The sequence below is a fragment of the Myxine glutinosa genome, chromosome 1 (assembly GCF_964187855.1).
Source record: "Myxine glutinosa chromosome 1, kmMyxGlut1.1, whole genome shotgun sequence".
Lineage (NCBI taxonomy): Eukaryota > Metazoa > Chordata > Myxini > Myxiniformes > Myxinidae > Myxine > Myxine glutinosa.
Genome location: NC_136261.1, coordinates 4,933,123 through 4,957,543, shown reverse-complemented (window position 1 = coordinate 4,957,543; position 24,421 = coordinate 4,933,123). Strand labels below are relative to the sequence as shown.

Here is a 24,421-nt window from a genome sequence, read left to right as displayed (position 1 = left end):
TTACTCCACTTTTGAAGTAGCTTTCTTTGGATAAGTAAGAATTAAGGAACTATAGGCCGATCTGAAATTCGCCATTATGAGGCAAACTCATAGGCACTTGGGACGCGCTGTACATGAAACTTGGGAACCGCTGGAATCTCATTTGTCATATTATCTCCTTTATCCTCGACTGACTGAATATGTAGCAGAACTTTGTGCTGAGAGCCATAGATTCAGGACAGAATGACTTATGAACGAAATAGAAAGAGTAGAGGAGGTGGGGGGAGGGTGAAGAGGGTGTGGAATAGCGTGAAGAGAGTTTGGGGAGCGTGAAGAGGTTGTGGGGGAGCATGAAGAGGGTGTGGAGGAGCATGAAGAGGGTGTGGAGGAGAATGGAGAGGGTGAGGAAAAGCATGAAGAGGGTGTGGGGGAGCGTGAGAAGGGGGATTGTGAAGAGGGTGTGGGGGAGCATGGAGAGGGTGAGGAGAAGCATGAAGAGGGTGTAGGAGCAGTTCGATTAGAGTCCCTGTATTTCCAAGTCCCGACACCTTGCAATTCGAAGCCATTTTGTTTCCATCGAGCACAGCATACCGTACCTGTTTCCATTGTGTGTGAAGTGTAATGTTTCCGTTTTCTAATCAAACTCTCTCTCTGCACCAAAAAGGGAGATTATATTTAGAAATGATTTATTTTCGTTCTTCTATTGCATTATAATAACCATACAATCAGATAGGATTGATTTATAACCTTGAAACAAATCACAGAAACCACGGCAAATGAAGTGTAAGGAATGAGTAGAGTGTGGTTGAGTACGTACCTGATTTGAGGTGTACGGAGAAAGTGAGTAAAAGAAACACATAAACATTTCAAGCTGAATGTGCACACACTATACTTGCCAAATGCACACACTATACTTGCCAAATGCACACACTATCCATGCCAAATGCACACACTATACATGCCAGATGCACACACTATCCATGCCAAATGCAAACACTATACATGCCAAATGCACACACTATCCATGCCAAATGCACACACTATCCGTGCCGGATGCGGACACTATCCGTGCCAGATGTGCACACTATCCGTGCCAGATGTGCACACTATCCGTGCCAAATGCACACACTATCCGTGCCGGATGCGGACACTATCCGTGCCAGATGTGCACACTATCCGTGCCAAATGCGCACACTATCCATGTCAAATGCACACACTATCCATGTCAGATGCACACAATATCCATGCAAAATGAACACACTATCCATGCCAAATGCGCACAATACCCATGCCAAATGCACACACAATCCATGTCAAATGTGCACACTATCCATGTCAAATGCACACACTATTCATGTCAAATGCACACACGATCCATGCCAAATGCACACACTATCCATGCCAAATGCACACACTATCCATGTCAGATGAACACACTATTCATGTCAAATGCACACACTATCCTTGTCAAATGCACACACTATCCATGTCAAATGCACACACTATCCATGTCAAATGCACACACTATCCATGGCAAATGCACACACTATCCCTGTCAGATGCACACACTATCCATGCCAGATGTGCACACTATCCATGCCAAATGCGCACACTATACATGCCAAATGCCCACGCTATCTATGCCAAATGTGCACAATATCCATGCGAAATGCGCACACTATCCGTGCCAGATGTGCACACTATCCATGCCAGATGTGCACACTATCCATGCCAGATGCTCACACTATCCATGCCAGATGTGCACACTATCCATGCCAAATGCACACACTATTTGTGCCATATGCGCACACTATCCATGCCAGATGCACACACCATCCATCCCAGATGCGCACACCATCCATGCCAGACGTGCACACTATCCATGCCAGATGCACACACCTTCCATGCCAGACGTGCACGCCGTCCGTGCCCGACGCACACGCCATCCGTGCCCGACACGTACACCATCCATGCGCACACCATCCATGCCAAAAGGGGCTCAGAGTGAAGAAAACAAAGGAGTGGTGGGGAAACACTGGTGTGAACATGACATGGAGAGGATACTGGGGTGAGGATGTGGTAACCTGGATCTGGTGTGTCCGGGAACCCTGGTGTGAACATGACATGGAGAGGATACTGGGGTTTAGGGTGTGGTAACGTGGATCTGGTGTGTTGGGGAACCCTGGTGTGAACATGACATGGAGAGGATACTGGGGTGAGGGTGTGGTAACCTGGATCTGGTGTGTGGGGGAACCCTGGTGTGAACATGACATGGAGAGGATACTGGGGTGAGGGTGTGGTAACCTGGATCTGGTGTGTGGGGGAACCCTGGTGTGAACATGACATGGAGAGGATACTGGGGTGAGGGTGTGGTAACCTGGATCTGGTGTGTGGGGGAACCCTGGTGTGAACATGACATGGAGAGGATACCGGGGTGAGGGTGTGGTAACCTGGATCTGGTGTGTGGGGGAACCCTGGTGTGAACATGACATGGAGAGGATACTGGGGTGAGGGTGTGGTAACCTGGATCTGGTGTATGGGTGGACCCTGGTGTGAACATGACATGGAGAGGATACTGGGGTGAGGGTGTGGTAACCTGGATCTGGTGTGTGGGGGAACCCTGGTGTGAACATGACATGGAGAGGTACCGGGGTGAGGGTGTGGTAACCTGGATCTGGTGTGTGGGGGAACCCTGGTGTGAACATGACATGGAGAGGATACTGGGGTGAGGGTGTGGTAACCTGGATCTGGTGTATGGGTGGACCCTGGTGTGAAGATAATGGGGTTAGAGAGTTTGGCACCGCATTCCCAAACACAACACAAAAAGGGGAGAATTTAAGAATTCCAAGGGTCGAGAGATGAAAACAGACATCAGGATTGAGATGGCAATAATGATTAAAGGGCCGAAGGCAAACAGCTCCATTGTTCAAGGAATTCATGGAATCTTGTGCGGAGTTTTCTGAGGAAACCGGGACAGAATGTCATGCAGGTTCCTTGAGGATCACCTCACCTGGATCACCTCACCTGAACTGTCGGATTGACCGTTGGCTGCTCTGGTCAGTGTAATTAAAATGACCCCACATGACGTCACTCCTAATTGGCTAGCAAATTTAAATCACATTGACTGCTTCATTCACACACCACTGACACGTCATGTTACAATATGGGGTTTGTGTTCAGTATTTGATTCACACACCACACACGTTACAATATGGTGTTTGTGTTCAGTATTTGATTCACACACCAATCACATGTTACAATATGGGGTTTGTGTTCCATATTTGATTCACACACCACACACATGTTACAATATGGGGTTTGTGTTCAGTATTTGATTCACACACCACACACATGTTACAATATGGTGTTTGTGTTCATTATTTGATTCACACACCAATCACATGTTACAATATGGGGTTTGTGTTCCATATTTGATTCACACACCACACACATGTTACAATATGGGGTTTGTGTTCAGTGTTTGATTCACACACCACACACATGTTACAATATGGTGTTTGTGCTCTGTGTTTGATTCTTGAAATGTTAGTTTCTCACTTCTTTCAACAATCGTGTTTTATTTTGTGAATATTACAATTGAGACACAAAGATGTTTGAACATTTCCACTCTTTATTTTTAATATCACACCTGAAATCATTGTTCATTGATTAATCCGTAATGTACCACCACACAAATGGAATTAAAAATCAATATTTAGATTTGTATTTTCTATCATATATGAAATCTGGTTCATTGATTAATCCGTAATGTACCACCACCCAAATGGAATAAAAATCAATATTTAGATTTGTATTTTCTATCACATATGAAATCATTGTTAATTGATTAATCCGTAATGTACCACCACCCAAATGGAATAAAAATCAATATTTAGATTTATATTTTCTATCACATATGAAATCATTGTTAATTGATTAATCTGTAATGTCCCACGACCCAAATGGAATAAAAATCAATATTTAGATTTATATTTTCTATCACATATGAAATCATTGTTAATTGATTAATCTGTAATGTCCCACGACCCAAATGGATTAAAAATCAATATTTAGATTTGTATTTTCTATCACATATGAAATCATTGTTAATTGATGAATCTGTAATGTACCACTACCCAAATGGAATAAAAATCAATATTTAGATTTATATTTTCTATCACATATGAAATCATTGTTAATTGATTAATCCGTAATGGACCACCACCCAAATGGAATAAAAATCAATATTTAGATTTGTATTTTCTATCACATATGAAATCATTGTTAATTGATTAATCTGTAATGTCCCACCACCCAAATGGAATAAAAATCAATATTTAGATTTGTATTTTCTATCACATATGAAATCATTGTTAATTGATTAATCTGTAATGTCCCACGACCCAAATGGAATAAAAATCAATATTTAGATTTATATTTTCTATCACATATGAAATCATTGTTAATTGATTAATCTGTAATGTCCCACGACCCAAATGGAATAAAAATCAATATTTAGATTTATATTTTCTATCACATATGAAATCATTGTTAATTGATTAATCTGTAATGTCCCACGACCCAAATGGAATAAAAATCAATGTTTAGATTTATATTTTCTATCACATATGAAATCATTGTTAATTGATGAATCTGTAATGTACCACCACCAAAATGGAATTAAAAATCAATATTTAGATTTGTATTTTCTATCACATATGAAATCATTGTTAATTGATTAATCTGTAATGTCCCACCACCCAAATGGAATAAAAATCAATATTTAGATTTATATTTTCTATCACATATGAAATCATTGTTAATTGATTATTCTGTAATGTACCACGACCCAAATGGAATAAAAATCAATATTTAGATTTATATTTTCTATCACATATGAAATCATTGTTAATTGATTAATCCGTAATGGACCACCACCCAAATGGAATTAAAAATCAATATTTAGATTTCTATTTTCTATCACATATGAAATCATTGTTAATTGATTAATCTGTAATGTCCCACCACCCAAATGGAATAAAAATCAATATTTAGATTTATATTTTCTATCACATATGAAATCATTGTTAATTGATGAATCTGTAATGTACCACCACCCAAATGGAATAAAAATCAATATTTAGATTTCTATTTTCTATCACACCTGAAATCATTGTTATTTGATTGATCTGTAATGTACCACCACCCAAATGGAATAAAAATCAATATTTAGATTTATATTTTCTATCACATATGAAATCATTGTTAATTGATTAATCCGTAATGGACCACCACCAAAATGGAATAAAAATCAATATTTAGATTTATATTTTCTATCACATATGAAATCATTGTTAATTGATGAATCTGTAATGTACCACCACCAAAATGGAATAAAAATCAATATTTAGATTTATATTTTCTATCACATATGAAATCATTGTTAATTGATTAATCGGTTATGATCCCATTCAGAAAGATCATTCTTGTTTTAACAGTGAAGTGAACTTTTCAAAGCAGTGAAAGACCCAGTGTAGCACACCCAGATTGACAACCAGCATGACCGGTGATGAGGTCCTTGTGGGAAGGCCACTGTTACCAAGTGAACAGGTGTTCCTCTTGCGGTTACAAAGGTGAGCGAGTGACCGGGACCAAGACTATTCTTCAAAGATGTTTACTTTTACACGCGGAGATGCGTCAGGCTGTAGAATATCATTCTCAAACTTGTGTAGACCCTCCCAGGTGTACACCTTGTGTAATGTGCTGTCATCCTTGTTCTCTCCCCAGTAAACAAATGGCTCCCCGACAATCTTGCCCTTTATCCTAGGAGGTCGGGAGAGGGAGAGGGTTTTCATGTAAATCATACAAAAATACACCACAAGTCCTTCAACCACCTCGGTGGTGTATGGGGAAGGGGTCCTGGAAAGGTAGTCACATAATTGGAGAGAGAGAGAAAGAGAAAGAAAGAGAGAGAGAGAAAGAGAAAGAGAAAGAGAAAGAGAAAGAGAAAGAGAAAGAGAAAGAGAAAGAGAAAGAGAAAGAGAGAGAGAGAGAGAGAGAGAGAGAGAGAGAGAGAGAGAGAGAAAGAGAGGGAGAAAGAGAGAGAGAAAGAAAGAAAGAAAGAGAAGAGAAGAGAAGAGAAGAAAAGAAAAGAAAAGAAAAAAAGACTGACTTTTGTGTCCTTTAATTATAAAAGTGTAAAGCCATTCCACAAAGCAGTTGTAAGCAAAGCAACCAGTTTACAGAAACATTGCATAAGGATAATGAATACACCAAAAAGGAGCAAAGGATATTTAAAAGAAACCAGCAAATATAAAAAATATTTTACAAACCAAAGGTAAAGACACACAAAACCACAAACAATTTTAAAGGAAAAAACCTCATGCAAGAGCTATGAATACATCAAGAGCAAAATTAAGCGTTTCATTTAAGTTAAGCGAAAAATTAAGTGAGAGAGAGAGAGAAATGTATTCAAGGACACATGAAGAAACATATGTGCAAGCAATCAGTTCCAAAGAAAAAGTCAAATCAATCAGCGATTATAAATTAATTATCACTTTTGAATCATCGACTGAACACAAAACATTGCCAATACACCACTTTCTCTCAAAAAGTTGGACGTTTCCATTACTGAAGAAGAAATCAAATTCTAGCTCGAGTCTTGTTGAGACAAACCCTTTAAAAATAGAAATAGCATCAGAGCCATAGCCGTTATCTATTTTAATTTTCCGAGACTTAGTCATGTGAAAAAGTAAGTCCACCCCATGTAAAGTTTTGACTTTTTCAACACATTTCAACATACAGCTATTTGATCTTCATTTCAACAATATTGATAGATAAAGGTGATATAATATAACAAATATCATGAAACATTTACATTTTGTAGTCCATTGTATAATTTAAATAAACATAAATGCAAATGTCGCATGTGGAAAAAGTAAGTACACCCCTACATTTATCACTACTTCAAATACCTAAAATTAGAATCAGGTGCACCAGCTCAGGTGAAAATTATTAGAACATCGTTAGAGAGAATCTTGGAGGTACCTGTCATATTTAAACCTCAGACATTTAGTTTGGTTTGCTCTTTGTTGTTGAAGTGTGCGGCGTCACCATGCCGAGATCAAAAGAGCTCTCTGAGGCCTTCAGAAAGAAGGTTATAGATGCCTTCGAGTCTGGGAAGGGATTTGAAAAGATCTCCAAACAATTTGAAATCAATCATTCGATTGTCCAGAAGATCATCCACAAGTGGAGAAGATTCCAAGCAACTGCCAACTTGTTCAGGCCAGGCCGCCCCAGCAAGTTCAGCCTGAGAGCAGACCGCAAGATGCTGAAAGAAGTCTCTAAGAACCCCAGAATGTCATCACGGAACCTACAGGTAGCTCTTGCCACTGTTGATGTGAAAGCGCACGAGTCTACTATTAGAAAGAGGCTGCACAAATTTGATCTACATGGGAGGTGTGCCGGGAGGAAACCTTTGCTGTCCAGAAAGAACATCAGGGCAAGACTAAAGTTTGCCAATGAACACCTTGGCAAAGCCCAGCACTTCTGGAACAATGTGCTCTGGACAGATGAGTCAAAGGTAGAGCTATTTGGCCACAGTACCAGAAGACATGTTTGGCGAAAACCAAAGACAGCATTTGACTACAAGAACCTGATTCCAACTGTAAAGCATGGTGGTGGAAATATTATGGTTTGGGGCAGCTTTGCTGCATCAGGGCCTGGGCAGCTCACCATTATAGAATCCACTATGAATTCTTCATTGTACCAGAGGGTGCTTGAGGATAATGTGAGGCCATCTGTTGGAAAGTTGAAGCTCAACCGAAGGTAGACCTTCAAACATGACAATGACCCTAAACATACCAGTAAATCCACCAAGGAATGGCTGAAAAGAAAGAAATGGAAGGTTCTGGAATGGCCAAGTCAAAGCCCGGATCTAAATCCCATCGAGATGTTGTGGGGGGATTTGAAACGAGCTGTGCATGCAAGAAAACCCTCAAACATCGCACAGCTGAAAGAATTCTGCATGGAGGAGTGGGCAAAAATTTCTCCCAGTCGATGTCAGAGACTGGTAGACAGTTATAAGAAACGCCTACTTGAGGTTGTTTCTGCCAAAGGGGGCAATACCACCTATTAGAGCCAAGGGTGTACTTACTTTTTCCACATGTGAAATTTGCATTCATGTTTATTTAAATTATACAATGGACTACAAAATGTAAATGTTTCATGATATTTGTTATATTATATCACCTTTATCTATCAATATTGTTGAAATGAAGATCAAATAGCTGTATGTTGAAATATGTTGAAAAAGTCAAAACTTTACATGGGGTGTACTTACTTTTTCACATGACTGTATATATTGCATATTTTGCAACAGCATCCAAAATATTGAGAAGAACACCCACGTCTCTACACGTGGGCCTGAAAGACACACCAAATATAAACAAATGCATATTGAAAGGAAAGGACAGTTGGTGAAAGAGATATTCAAGGAACAAGAAAAGCGATGTCAGTCTACGACACTGTACATAAGCATGAAACAAATCCGCCTTCTGATCACAGAAAGGACAAGTTTCCGGCAGCGAGCTGTTAATACGGTGAACAAAAATATTGGAGGGGAGCGCCCAGTGTGCTAACCTCCATTGTATATCCGCTAACACACCATGTATTGGTAAGGTGTGCATGTGAGGCCAAAGGGGAGTAGAGGGAGACCCCGATCCTAACCGCTCTGACCACAAAGATACTCGTGTTCTCCCAGAGAGGGGTACATTCTTATTTTGTCGAGAGAGATCACGGATTCCAATCTTAGTTACAAGATGAAAAGGAGGGGTATGTTAAATCTACGGCTGAAGAGAAGAAGAAGGGAGCACTTTGATTTCAGGGAAACGTAACCGAAAATCCTCAATGTTACCAACACCTTCCCAGCCGATGTTTAGCTGTCTAAATTTCCTAATGACTATACGTACAACTTGGGCTACAAGTCAGACAGATCGAGATCCAACTGAGGTTGCCACAAACCCAGCAGGTTTCCACTTAATTCCAGATGAATCTCTCCGACACATACTTTGTTGATCCCTCCTAGGATAATTTTTTAAATCAGGGCATGGCTATGAGGGATACCAGGAAAATAGTTATTGAAGAAAAGGGGTTCTTGAAGGAACATTCGACAATTGTAGCCCTCAAGGAAGCGGTGGACGTCAAACCTTTTCCAAGTATCCATTAAACTCTGAAAGAACCTCGGAAGAGAGGCAAAGTTTATATGCTCGAGGTCTATCAAAAAAAGCTGCCGATCATATCTCAGTTTACCAGCCTGTTGTAACAGAAAAAACGCAAAAGGCCGCCAGGGCAGCTGTTCAGCGAACAGTAGTCTCTGCAGAGACTGCAGCCGAAAGGCCACAACCCAGCCAGAGATATCAACCATGCCCTGGCCACCTTCCTTCCGGGGGTAGTACAATATCTCAGGCCTCAGCCAATGGTAGCCACTCAAAAAGAAGTTTACCAGCATTCGTTGAGTAGCCATAACTAGTTGGTTTGATGGCTGTAAAGCAATAATTCTGTGCCATAATTTTGTTGCAACCAGATTGTTTATGACAAGGGTACGACCTCTATAGGAGATGGACCTCAGCAGTCCTTTCCATGCTTTCAATCTGTGCATAATTTTTTCCAGCACTCCTTCCCAATTTTTCATTTCTGTTTCACGATTACCAATATGCACTCCAAGATATTTAACGCCATCCGTTCTCCAGACCAGGTTATGTGGGAGTGAAGGTGGTGATACACAAGAGAGACTGCTTTTGCCACACCATAATGCTGTACTTTTATTCCAATTGATCCCACCGGAAGAGGCTGTGGAGAAATCTCGCATACAACGTTGTACAACATACAACATACAACGCATACAACATACAACGTTGAGCTCATGATGGAATTCAGGGATACCTGACTCGATAAGGCCAACAAGGCTCTGCATGTTATTGTCACTCGCTATTGCGGTTCGAACCCTGTCCCATGTTACAGATTTGAGGCTGAGTGAGGCGAGGGAGGACATAGCAGACGTGGAAACATAGTCGTCGGGGGTTTCTGGTGCTGATCTACGTAAGCCACTCAGGAGGGTTTTGGAATGCGTCAGGATGATGGGTGTGGAATCAATGGCTGCCATATCATCAGTGAGGGTCAGTTTCACAGGCTCTCCGGTTGGGTGGCGTGAGATGCAGTCTGTGGCGCGATGTCTAATCCCCGGCACCTGGACCATCCGGAACCTGTATCGACAGGTCTTCTCCTTCAAGTTCCGAAGTCGAGCGTTTGAGATATCCTCTAGACATCGATCATTAAAGATCCTGAGCAGAGGTTTGTGGTCAACAGCGATTATGAGGTCTTCACATCCCAGAACAAAGTATCTGGCCTTGTCTAGGGCATCAGCAACTGCTAGTGCCTCACCCTCAACTGGTGCATAACGTGATTCAGTAGGGTGGGTGAATCTGCTGCCAATGAGTGTGATTTTCCATCCTGTGTGACAACAGAAGGGTTTTATGTTGGTACAGGTGCAGTGTTTCTGCAGTAGCCAGAAGCCAATGCCAGTCTTGGACCAGTCTGTAGCGAGGCACGTGGGCTTGCTTGGGTCGAATATCCGGACACCCTCCTCGATCTCACTGGCAATGCCACCTTTCGACTCTTCAAATGCATCTTGGAGATGCTCATCCCACTTAAACGGTGTACTAGGTTTAAGTAGTTGCCGGAACGGCAACATCTTCTCAGCCATACTGAAAGCGTATGACACTTGATTGACAAGTCCAAACCAAGAACGTACATCTGTGATGTCCTTGGGTGTTGGGAAATGGAGGATCGCGCGTAGGTATTTCCTGCAAGGACGGACACTATTGGGAGTTATTTCGAACCCAGCAAATTCCACTATATCTTCGCCAAACACAAACTTGTCAGGGTTCAGGGTGATTCCATTCTGTCCACAGGTGTCAAGCCACTGAACAGCCTGGAAGAAACTGTCTGCCAGCGAGTCAGACCATAGCAAGACGTCGTCAACGCACTTGGTCTTATTGGGGATGTCAGACACTCTTGTCATAACGTCTTGTATATCCATCGCCAGATGCAATATACCCTTGAGGGGCTGTTTTATAGCGGTATCTACCCCAGGGTGTGATGAAGGTGCTCAGGTGCCGGTCTTCTTTGCAGATGGGCACGCTGTGGTAACCGTTCCACGCATCAAAGACCGTCTTCTTCTTACCGTTCAGAACCGATCTAGCCTGATGAAAGAGTGATGGCGTGTGATGTGTTTCCTGTGTAGCATGTGCGTTGAGGGCCTGGAAATCAATGGTGCGGCGTGGCTGGCCATTCTTCTTTGCACAGACAACCATTCTATGGCACCAGGTGATGGGTTCACCAATGGGGACTGGTTCAAGCACACCCAACTGTACATCGTGGTCTATCCCAGCTTTGACCACATCCCGCCAGTGTAGTGGGACTGGTACCGGTGTGTGGTGTGCCACTGGTTCAGCATTAGGATCCACCATCAGTTTCATTGGCAGGCCATCCATTAGAGGCAATGTTTGATGCTCACAAGTGTTAAATGTGCTTGACTTATAGTATTCAAAGACAACTGGTCTTATTTATGAACACGGTGCAAGTTGACCAAAGCCACGATGCCTGCTGACTGCACCACTGAAGACCTCGATCCTGCTATCGTGGCCGCACTCATCACTGCCCACAGTGCCATACACGCCCCTGGACATGCCGCCAAGGTTGAAAAAGTCAAAAGGCCCACAATTGTCGCTGCTGGCTCCAGTGAAGAGTGGGCTTACTTCGAGTCACGATGGTCTGAATACGTCGATGCAACCAAAATCACTGGCCGCGATAAAGTAGTGCAGTTACTAGAGTGCTGTGATGAACCTCTGCGCAAGGATCTTTCTCTCTCCAGTCTCCATATCGTCTGAGTTATGGTGTCCTCCTTTCTATCACCTTGTCTGATCATTTGAGAGAGAGAGAAGAGCATTCGCCGGTTTCTCGGAGGAGAGAGAGAGATGATTAGACCTGCCTGATCCTCGCCATCTTCCCTGAAAGTGCCTCCGTGGATTCATGCAAATGTAATTCTTTGGAATAGATTGACATCGGTGCGATCAATGGAGCAAGACCGTGTTCATAAATAAGACCAGTTCTCTTTGTTAATCCAGTTGGCGGTTTATTGCAACTTCAACAATGAACACGGTCTGAAAGACGTAAGAACAAACATAATGATCAGTAATGATTAAGAATCCTCTATAAAGTATGAATTTGTTGTGACCTTTTGAGGGAAGACTCTAACTTAAAGAACTCTTTGTTTGGCATGTCCAGAGTTAAATAGCTCATTCGCATTCGGACCAAGGCACCCATCGCCGAACCGCTTCCGCTAGCACTGCTTTCTTTGCCCATATTAGTTGGTCACGTGCACCTCTCCCAACCTCGTCAACATTCTGTTCTAACAATACAATTTCAGATTTTAACTGATCGATTGATATTGATTGGATTTTAGTGGTGTATGCACTATACTGTTGACAGAAATTCTTAATTTGGGACTTTGCAATGTCCCACCACAGCCGGAGACTATCATACTCAGGTCTGGAGGAGCGAATTTTCTCCCACACGACGTGAAAGGCCTCATTAAATTCCTTGTCGTGTAAGAGATGAGTATTCAAAGACCAGTAAGCACTACCACCGGGTGGAAAGGGTAACTTAAAGGACATTGAGATTAAACTGTGGTCTGTGAATCCAGTTGGTAAAATTTTGGAGGCAGACACCACATTCAACATTGGCTTGTTCACATAAAATCTGTCCAGCCTTGCCATTGACATAATACCATCATTGCATCTACACCATGTATAACAGCGTGAGCGTGGGTGTTGTGATCTCCACACATCCTTAAACCGAAAGATGTTGATGGTGTCCTCTAGAGCTTTCGTAGAGGCAACATGAGGCTCATGACCATTCCTATCAATCGACGGACAAATTGTGCAATTAAAATCTCCCGCGATACAAATAAAAGCTGTTGCGTCCAGAGTTTTTACAAAATCCCGTAGAGTGGAAAAGAAGATTTTCCTCTCCATTGGGTCGCACGGTGCATAAACATTCACTACTATAATCTTTTGGGTATTGTAAAGAAATTCTACGGAGATCAAATGCCCTTTATAGATTTCTTTAAGTGAAACCTGTTGAGCACAAATTTTATGACTTAGGCAAATGGCAACACCGGCCCGAGGTGTAGGGAACCCACTTAGCCATCATTGCCCCTTAAAAGGTTTCCCCCAATTGGCTACTTGAGCACTAGTAGCATGGGTCTCTTGTAAAGGGCACGACCCCCATTTATATTTAAGGATACAACATTTAGTTCCATAGTTGATTCTTCTGGTGGGGGAAGTCCTCTTCCTCATTTAATTCCTTGTTTGCCTTCGTGACGGCTTTCCTCAGCCACCGAAATTCAGGTTCGGAGATTTCCACATGATCGCTCCTTTGCAGCAAAGGTTTTGTGGCTGCAAGGAAGGCCTGGATATTAGGAAAATTATCCTTCATTCGTAGATGCCGTTGTCTGAAAGTTTCCTTCAAAAATCTAACAATATTTTATTTTGAGATCTCCAAAGGCTGTTCTTCCTCCTGAAGGGAGGGAGCCCTGTCAACCATTGCCACTGGTTCCTCATGGCCGATCAGTGTCTCTGTAGTTAGAATTCCCTCAGTGACGCTAGTAACGAGTTCTTCCTGAACCTGTACAGAAACACCTGTTCCATCCCCATCTACCTTAGGTTCTTCATCCTCTTTATCCTCATGCATCATTGCAATGAGGGGGGAGGAGTCGTTATTAGCGGTAATGGGTATTTTGCATTCCCCATTAGAATTGATATGGTCATGAGTAGGTTGTTCGGTTTCACAGGTTGATTTACAACCTTCAGGAAAAAGTTCCCCTTCACTCTGAGCAGATGGTATCATGTCAGCCATAGTTTCACCACCTTGCTGATCTTCATGTGAAGGACTGTCTGAATCATTTAAACTGCTTCCTGTCTGCACCACCAACACATTAACACCTTTGTCCTCATTCCTCGTACCTAAAAGTGACCGTTTCAAATTTTTCCGAGACGCCGCATCTACAATCTACTGCTCCTCACAAATCATTCCCTCTACAGGTAGAGGCTTCTCCCTTACATTTGCTGACTCATCGGTTGCAGGATGGCCAGCTGTACTGGATGACTCATCGCTTACACGAAGCACATCCGTATGGGTCTTATCAGCACCACTCTTAGCCGTACCTTGATGGTCCGATGTAGATTCTCGCACTGAAGGCGAAACATCTATAGAATCATCCGTAATGGTCACGGATGGGGCTGGTCCGGCTGCTGTGGCATACGTTTTCTCCCCATCAGGACAATACTGCCGAGTGTGTCCATGTGCACCACACCCGTAACAAATCAACCTCTCCGTTGCCGCAAAAATCCTGTGCTCACGTTTTGACGACTTAAAAACGAGAGAGACATTCAAATGCGTCAAACCATCCTTCAAAACAACATAACAAAACCGTCTAAACGTTTCGATATGCTTAAGCTTCCCGTCTGTCGTGCGAATGGAGGCTTGGATAATTCTCGACACCACAGTACCGTACTGACCGAGCTTCTGAAGAATCTCCTCATTAGACAGCGTCGGTAGAACGTTTGATAGTATTACCTTCGAGGCCGGAGTGTTCCATGGCGAAACCGGAACAAACTGGTCATTACCCAAGGTGAGTCCGTTCTGCACGACGATGCGCGCGAAACGGACACGTGAGAGGAAAACAACCACCTTGTGGTGCATTCGGGACGCTGCCCGGATGTTCTCACAACCGATCAATTCTCCGATTGCGAGGAGCGTCTCCTCCAGCGAGACATCTTCCGGTGGGACAAAACACATGCCGTGTTCATCTGTTAACACCTCATCGGCGTCACAACCAGCATTACTTCGACTATTCTTGCTAGCCATTTGAAGTAACTAAACAAAAAATAACCAATAAATGGTACTAGGGTTTATAAAGCCTAAATAAATAAAAAAACAACAACAACAATAACTGGGAAATAAATAAATAAATAAATAAATCCCGTTAACCACCTAAAGTGGCTAACTTTAACCGCGCTGTCTCTCCCTATCTCGCTCAGGAGACAAGACGATAGAAAGGGACACCGGCACTCGGACAGCAGAAAAAGGACCAAAAGGTAGGAAGAAGGAAAAAGCAACAAGAGACATAGCACGTACCGCCAGTGACTGAGCAACAGACCTGGCGCTCGCACGTGCGTGCTAAGCGAGCGGCAGCTGTGCAACGTGGGAGGAGAGAGAGAGAGAGAGAGAGGAAGAGGAAGAGGAAGAGGAAGAGGAAGAAGAGAACGAGAGAACGAGAGAACAGGCCTAGTTTCTATTTTAACGGCCTTGGTATTGCTTGGCCATGAGCTTGTAATGTGAGGGAAACAGGAAAACAGGGAAGGTGTCCAATTTCAAGGTGTGAGTGATGTGCTGCTGTTTGAATGTCTCTTCCATTGTTCCAATCTTACGCCATCCCGTTTTGTCGTCGGTAGTTAAGGTGATCATTGTATTTGTGGGTAAATTGTTCACCAATTAGATAATCCCCTAGCCCTTGCTATGTTTATGCTCACGAGGTGTGTTGTGTTCGGTAATATTGTAAAAGGTTTGTGCAACAAGGAAGAGACACTCGAGGTGTATCTCCATGGACTGTCGGTTTGGCTGTGGGACCAGAATAACTCCTTTTTATTTATTTTCTTAGTTTTCTTTTCATTCTTCTTTTGAAAGACCTTCCTTGTCTACCTTCTTTTCCCCCTTCGAGGCCTCTACATAATATCATGGGTGAGAACTGAGTGCATGGCTTGAGAGGGGAATGAGGGAGAGAGAGAAAGAATTGAATTGAATTTGCAACACCATTTATTTCACAAAAAAACACACCAGGTCAAGTTACATTTTTACAGGAGAGAAAAAAATAGAAAAAAACAACAGTTCTTAATGTTAAAAAGAAAAGTACAAATTCGATTCATTCACAACACATAAGGCTTCATTAATACACCATTTGCACTCAAAGAGTTTGACATTTTCATTCCCCACATAATAATCAAACTCTAACCTTATTCTTGCAGACACCAGCCCTTTAAACATAGGAACAACATCAAACCCATGCCCATTATCAATTTTAATTTAACTTGATTTATATATTGAATATTTTGCTACAGCAGCTAAGAAGTTTAGGAGAACACCAGAGTCCTTGCAGGAGGGTCTGAAAGATACACCAAAAATAAAAGAATGTGAAGTAAAAGGAAAAGACAACTGATCAAAAAGGTGTGTGAGAATCAAGAAAAGAGGTATTAGTCTTTCGCATTTCACATAGGCATGAAAGAGATCCTCCTTCTGTACACAGAAGGGGCATGCTACTGGCACTGAGCTGTCAAGGTGATGAACAAAGGTGTTCGTAGGGAGAGCCCAATGTGCTAGTCTCCACTGGATATCTGCGAGGAACCCGTAAATAGGTAGTTTGTACATATTAGGCCACAGTGGCGTGGCAGGAGACCCTGGCCCTAACCTTTCTGACCACAAGGCCACTCATGCCACTCCGGAGAAGGGTGATGCTTGGTTTTCTCGAAGGAGCTTGTGAATACCCGCCTTTGTTACCAAGTGAAAATGAGATACAAGTTCACCATTCGACTGGAGAGCTGGGAGCACCTTAATTTCAGGGAAAGACAGCCGAAAATCCTCGACATTGTTTATACCTTCCCAGCCAATATTTAACTCCTTAAACTTCCTCTTGACGATGCGTATAATTTGGCTGACAATACGCACGGATCTTAAACCAAGAATGGCCGCCACCCTGCCAGCAGACATCCATTTTGTCCCAGGTGTATCTCTCAGGTCACAAACTTTGCCAATTCCTCCTTGAGTAAATTTCCTAATCAAAGTCGGACTATGAGGAATGCATGGAAAAAACCCATTATAGAAAATAGGCTCTTGGATAAACATCCGGCAATTATAAGCCTCAAGGCAACGATGAACCCCAAAACCTTTCCAAACTCTCAGCAAACCCTGATAAAAAGTTGGGATTGAAACTAAGCTGACATGGTCAAGGTTCAGCAGGAACAAGTGCCTATCATAACACAGGCCTCCCGCTTGTTGCAACAAGAAAAACGCAAATGAGCGCCAGGGCAGCTCTTCAGCATACAACAGACGTTGCACAGACTGTAGGCGAAAAGCCATAAGCCGGGTGGACACATCCACAATTCCATGTCCACCCTCCTTCCGAGGATGGTACAGTATTTGCGGCCGAAGCCAGTGGTATCCATTCCAAAAGAAATTAACCAAGACCCGCTGGATGGCTGGTATCAACTCCTTGGGTGGCTGCAAGGCAATTAGTTTATGCCATAATCTTGCTGCTATCAAGTTATTTATAACAAGAGTGCGGCCTTTATAAGAAAGAGATTGCAGCAGTCCTTCCCATCGTTTCAACCGGTGTGTAATTTGTTCAATCATTCCTTCCCAGTTCTTCGTTTCTACTTCCTGGTTGCCGAGATAGACACCAAGATATTTGACCCCATCTGTTTTCCACTCTAAATTATGTGGGAGTGACGGTGGCAGTGTTAAAGAAAGGTTATCTGAACCGCACCATCGGGCTACACTCTTGCCCCAATTTACTTCGGCGGAAGAGGCTGCAGAGTAGTCTTTAAACTTTAAAGCAACGCTGCACTGCAGCAACACTACTTGGGCCCTTAATCAGAACACATACATCATCAGCATAAGCTGTGACCACAAATCTTGAACCAAAAACGGCTCCCACATCCTGAGTTATTCGCTGCCTGATGGATGCTAAGAGTGGTTCAAGGGCAATTATATACAGAAGTCCAGAAAGGGGACAACCTTGACGGATACCCCGACGGAAAGGAAAAGGGGGACATAAACTGTTGTTTACTTTCATCATGCAGAAGGTGTTAGTGTATAACAGCTTAACATAGGAAATGAAAGTTTCGCCAAAACCCATCCGCTCCAGAACAGAAAACAAATATGTATGATCAACACGATCAAAAGCCTTTGTTTGGTCAAGAAACAACAACCCAAAACTGGCACGCAAGTACTTATTACAAGAAATAATATCCCTTATCAGAAAAATATTGTCATAAATTGACCTTCCTGGTACACAGTAGGTCTGGTCAGGGTGCACAATAGAGCTGATCACAGTTCCCAAACGGTTTGCTAAGGCCTTCGACAAAAGCTTGTAATCCACACACAGCAATGAGACAGGCCGCCAGTTCTCGACTAGTTGAGTGTCCCCAGCCTTTGGCAACAGGCAAATGACTGCTCTTCTGCAGGACAGGGGAAGCTCTCCAACATGAAGGCATTCATCAAATACCTCAAGCAGGTCAGGTCCCACAAGTTTCCAAAAAGTCTTATAGAACTCTCTGGGCAAACCATCAATCCCAGAGGCTTTACCATCCTTCAAGCTCCGCATAGCAGTTTCAAGTTCAGCAGCCGAAACTGACATGTTCAATGTGCGTTGCTGGTCTTCCTCAAGTCTTGGAAGCCCAGTAGCCGGCTCCTGCAAGGTCTCATTACTTATGCTCTGGGTGGAGTACAAGTTTGTATAAAAACCCTTCAAAACAGACTTCATCTCCTGTTGGGAGGTCACTATTGGCCCATTAGCAGCACGTAGCCCATGAATATGTTGTGATTTTTTGACAGAGTTCTCCAAACCAAACAAGGCCTTATTTGGCATATCCAACGTTAAATAACTCATTCTCATGCGTACCAGGGTGCCCATTGCCCGCTGCCGTACCAATTCAGTCAAGATTGCCTTTTTAGTCCATAGCAGCCGGTCACCTGTAGTGTCTTTCCCAGCCGTATTAATGTTTTCCTCCAGGGCTGCAATTTCAGCCTTTAATGAATCAATCGAGAGATTTTTCAATTTAGTGGCATAAAGACTATATTGTTGACAGAACGATTTGACCTGACCCTTTGCGAGGTCCCACCACAGTCGAAGGTTAGCATGTTCAAATTTGGAGGACCGAATTCTTTCCTACACGGCTCGAAAAGCCTCTTTGAATCTCATATCATTCAGCAGGTGGGTATTAAGTGACCAATACGCACTACCACCTGAGGTCAGAGGCAAATTAAAACCCATTGAAACCAGGTAATGGTCTGTGAAACCAGTTGGGAGTATCTGGGTTGTGGCCATCACATTTAGCATTGGCTTATTCACGTAGAATCTGTCTAGCCTTGCCATTGATATCCTCCCATCATGGCATCTGTACCACGTATAGCACCGTGAAGTTGGGTGTTGCAACCTCCAAACATCTTTCAAATGCTGATTTTTGATGATGTTCTCCAAAATCCTCGTAGAAGCCGGATGGGGTTCATGACCGGTCCTGTCTACGGAAGGATTGATAGTGCAATTGAAATCACCAGCAATACAGATGAAAGCGGTTGTATCCAGTCCTTTTACAAAGTCATGCAGAGTGGAAAAGAACACTCTTCTTTCCATGGGCTCACTCGGTGCATATACGTTTACAATGATGATCCTTTGCGTGTTGCAATAGAAATCCACCGCTATCAGATGTCCCTTATAAATTTCCTTAAAGACAATCTTCCGAGCAGGGATTCTATCACTCAAGGCGATGGCAACACCAGCTTTGGGTGTGGTAAAACCACTCAGCCACCACTGCCCTCGGTAAAGTTTTCCCCATTCAGCAACCAGGGTGTTCGTAGCATGAGTCTCCTGTATCAGGATGATGTCGGCTTTCACCCTCTCCATCACCTGAATTGTCTGAATTTTTTGTAAGGGGGTACAACCCCCATTGATATTCAGGGATGCGATACATATCTCTCGCAAAGCCATTTACAAAGGTAACTCACCCTCCGCCTGCAATTCCTTATTCGCCTTTGTGACCGCTTTCCGAAGACGCTGAAATTGGGCCTCCGAGATTTCCATTGGGTCATTTCTTTGCAGGAGGGGTCTTGCAGCCCTGATGAAAGTTTTCACATCAGGAAAATGGTCTTTGATCACAACATAGCGTTGCCTAAACGTCTCGTTTAGGAAACTGATGACGTTTTCCTTTGTTGCTTCCATCTGTTCTTCTCCCTGATGATCATTCACAGACACAAGGCTTTGAGCTTCCTCATCCAGCTCCCTAACCACATCAACGTTGAAACTCCTTTGTTGTGTGTCAGGAGCTGGCACACCTTCTGTGTCATCACCACTGCAGTCTTCCTGTTGCATCACCAGGGGCACATCTGTGCCACCACTGCTGCCTATTATAGGTCTGCTTGGACCATCATCCTTGGTCGTTTCAACCGTATGTGAGCAACAACCGTTGTCACTCAGGCCCTGGGACTGCTCGTTGTCACAAGGGACAATGGTGCCATCATCACAACCAATACTGGTGCATTGATTTTCTTCAACAAGAGCAAGGGATGAAGTCCTACTCTCCTCTGTTTCATCACCACCCTGCCCAGCTTGCCGAGAATCATCAGGATAGTCTGAGATACTGTTTGTTTGTATGAGTATCACTTTGCTACCTTTGTCTTCCACCTCGGCGCTCAAAAAGGTACGTTTTAGGTTCCTCTTAGCCTCGGTGCCTTTCATCAATACCTCCTCAAAAACCATATTATCTTGAGGTTGCAGCCTCTTGTCCACATCGACTGGGTGCTCCCCTGCTGCACTAACCTCAGCAACACCGCCACCACTTGCCACACCCTGGTCTTCTGGTGTGGATGTCTGTACTCCACCAGGCTCATGAACGGGGGGCACTGCATCAGTCACAGGGGGGGGGGGGGGGGGGGCCGACCCAGCTGCTGTGGTGTACGTCTTCTTGGCGTCTGGGCAATACTGCTTAGTGTGTCTGTGTGCTCCACATCCATAGCAGATCAAGGTCTCGGTCGCCATGAAGATTCTATATTCATGCTCGCCTACTTTAAAGGTGTGGGAGGTGTTCAACTGCTTCGCTGCGTCTTTTAGAACAACAAAACAAAAACGTCTAAACGATTGTACGTGCTTCAACCTGCCGTTTCTCGTACGTAGAGGAACCCTAATGATTCGAGAGACGACAGTGCCAAACTCACCGAGCTTGTGCAGGATTTCCTCGTTACCGAGAAAAGGCGGAACATTGCTCAGAATGACTTTAACTGCCGGCGTGTCCATCGACGACACAGGAACAAACAGATCGTTTCCCAAGGTCAAACCATTCTGCACAACAATATCGGCCAGACTTATTTGCGAAACAAATACCACAATTTTGTGATTCATACGAGACGCAGCACGAATGTTACTCACGTCGATCAAATCCCCAATCGCGAGCAAAATGTCATCCATTTCAACTCCCTCCGGCAGGACAAGGCACAGCCCGAGCTTACGCGATAAACCCTCATCGGTAACACGATCGGCAGGCCTTTGGCTACTCCTATTAGCCATATCGTCAAAGGAGAAACGAAGTGAAAGCAAATAGATTTGTATAATCCCCAAAAAAAGAATAGAAAAAAATATATATTAAATAACTAAAAACGAAAGCACGGTTTAAACCACGTTAGGAAAAAAACGTGGTTTAAACAATCCCTCACCGTGCTGGCTCTCCCTCTCTCTGTCTCGAAGGAGGGGAAAAAGAGGGACAGGTGGTAACGAAGCAGGAAGGGAGGAAAAAAGGTCAACAGACACGACAAAAGTACAAAAGGAAAAAAACAAAGGAAAGGGAAAGGTAAAAAGGGAGGTGGGGACAGGACGAAAACAACACGAGCCAGGAGCTACAACACACAAACACGAGCACACGCCATCTTGCCACGCCCAACAACAGATGGCCAGCAGGGGGCGAGAGAGAGAGAGAGAGAGAGAAAGAGAGAGAAAGAAAGAAAGAAAGAAAGAAAGAAAAAAAAAAAGAAAAAAAAAGAGAGAGAGAAAGAAAGAGAAAGAGAGAGAAAGAGAAAAAAGGAAGAAGACGCGCACGTGGCCGGTGTGGAGTTTTTGCCGGTGAGAGTATAGGCGGGAAAAGTGAAAGGCAGCAACAAAGAGAGGGACAAGTGCCCGGTTGTGCAGCGGGGAAATCAACCATCTGTGGAGAACTTCGGTGATCCGTCCCATGGGCTGGCAGTTGGAGGCACGGTTTGCGTAGGAGGGACAGGTGCGGAACTAGTGAGGAAGAAGGCCTATGGGGGCCTGGTACATGAAGCGTCGGATAGCAAAATGGGAGAGCGCAGAAGCGTGTAGTGCTCGGCGAGTATCGTCTTCGCCAACCAGAGGAAAGGTGCCGTTTCCTGGTGTTGCAAGAGTTGGAGGAGTTGTGTGGACCAATTGGGTCGTGGAGTGTGGGGACGCGACCTGAGGAGGAGAGAGGAAGGTGAAGATGCCATCTTTGGAGCCTGCGACTGGGACGGGACCGGTGGAGTCATCCAAAGCAGGCTTGAATCCCTTCCCCCTAATTCTCTTTCAATTACTATTTTTTTCTTTTTAATTTTATACCTGGGCAAATATTATTTTGTTATTTTGCTTACTCCTCCCCCCACGCAGCCCTATGCCCCCCACCCTTTGGGATTATATCGGGATATCTGTTTGATTTGGATGTTTGTTTGATTGATGTTATTTTGCTTACTCCTCCCTCCAAGCAGCCCTATGCCCCCCACCCTTTGGGATTATATCGGGATATCTGTTGGATTTGGATGTTTGTTTGATTGATGTTATTTTGCTTACTCCTCCCTCCACCCAGCCCTATGCCCCCCACCCTTTGGGATTATATCGGGATATCTGTTTGATTTGGATGTTTGTTTGATTGATGTTATTTTGCTTACTCCTCCCTCCACGCAGCCCTATGCCCCCCACCCTTTGGGATTATATCGGGATATCTGTTGGATTTGGATGTTTGTTTGATTGATGTGTCTCATTCCGGGGCTTGGCTGTTCTTCTTTAATGAATTATTATTTCCACATGTCTGTGGAATTTTCCTGTTGTTTTTTCCTTGTATGGCTTGGTCGTATATTCTGCAGTTTGGTTTATCCTGAGTGAAGGATTTGTCCTCATTTTTGAACTTGCATTGCTTTGCTGTATTGGGATACATTTGCATACTGTGTATCGCTGAGTGGGGGTGAAGGGTTGCGTCAGTACTCGGATAATCTCGCTCGGTCATATCTGGCTGCTTAAACTGCGCGACCTTCGAAGGCTTAATTATACTGCTTTATTACGTGTATCTGTATTATATACAAATGAGATAGCAATGCGACCTTCGAGGAGAGAATATGAACAAAAACCAATAGCGATGGAATGTGAGGTACGGAGAGCCCTGAAAGAAGCTGGTAAGTGGAAAATCAGCAGGTATCGACAAAATTCCAATATAACGCTTTGAGGTAGTTGGAGAGGAGACAATAACCACTTTAACAGGTATCTGTACATCGATCTGGAGCAGGATTGTTTGGCCTAACAGGTGGAAGCTGTCGGTGTACATGCCATTGACAAAGAATGGGGATCCAAGAGAATGTTCAAATAACCGAACGATTGTCTTGATTTCACAATGGAGCCGAAGGATTGTCTTGATTTCACATTGGAGTGACATATTACTAAAGATCATTCAACACAGAATTGAAGATCAGGGAGAAACACCTGTTGATCAGGTTCCAGAAGAGGAAGAGGTACTGGACATGAAATTGTAAATATGAGGTGGATTATGCAAAAAGCAAGAGAATATCAAAGGAAGGGAATATCAAGGGAAAAAGCAAGGGAATATCAAAGGAAGGGAATATCAAGGGAAAAAGCAAGGGAATAGCAAAGGAAGGTGTATCTCTGTTTTATAGATCACTTGCGTGGATTGGCTGCCTCACCACACGTCGCTACATGAGGCATGGGCTTGTTTAAATTGAGAACAATTACCTAACTGTACCTGAGTTTCTGTGTTGTCATGATTTACACCAATCATACTACAAACATTTATTTAGTACAAATTTATCACTGATATTGGTGATATCATTTATTTGTAATTTATTTGTCATCAAAAAAGGTCCAAGTGGTGTAAAGCTCTAAATGGTCATGGGTCCAATCTGGTCTTGTGGGTCCAAATAAAGGCTCTTATGGGTCTTTGAGGTCTTCAGGATCTAGGGGATATTTGAGGTATTTTTGAACTTTTGGGTCTTCATTGTCTTTAATACTATTTGTGGTCTTTGTGTATTTTATGGCTTCGGGGTCTTTTGGGTCTTTTGGGCCCTCTGATGATGGAGATGATGGAAACGCGGAGATCTCGCGAGATCTCGGAGACGGTGGGAGGGATTTTCGAAGCTCCACACGGTCTCCACGTTTTTCGAAGTTAAGTCTGTTCACAATTGTATTTTGTCGAAACTGTATTTATCCTTCGGTGTGTGAAGTTATTGTGTGCAACTTTGGTTGTTTCTCGGTGTTTATCTTTCATAAATTGATCGTCTGTTTGCC

General features: G+C 43.4%; 1 protein-coding gene across 1 annotated transcript in view; it reads right to left on the bottom strand.

Annotated features, from left to right (window-relative positions):
• Positions 1-3,592: 3,592 nt before the first annotated feature.
• LOC137428920 (endonuclease domain-containing 1 protein-like) overlaps positions 3,593-24,421 on the bottom strand; it is a 78,043-nt gene continuing 57,214 nt past the window's right edge. The window contains exon 3 of the mRNA XM_078778690.1: positions 3,593-5,802. Coding sequence (XP_078634816.1) covers positions 5,637-5,802 — 166 coding nt within the window. The 3' untranslated portion in view covers positions 3,593-5,636. The remainder of the gene's footprint in view (positions 5,803-24,421) is intronic.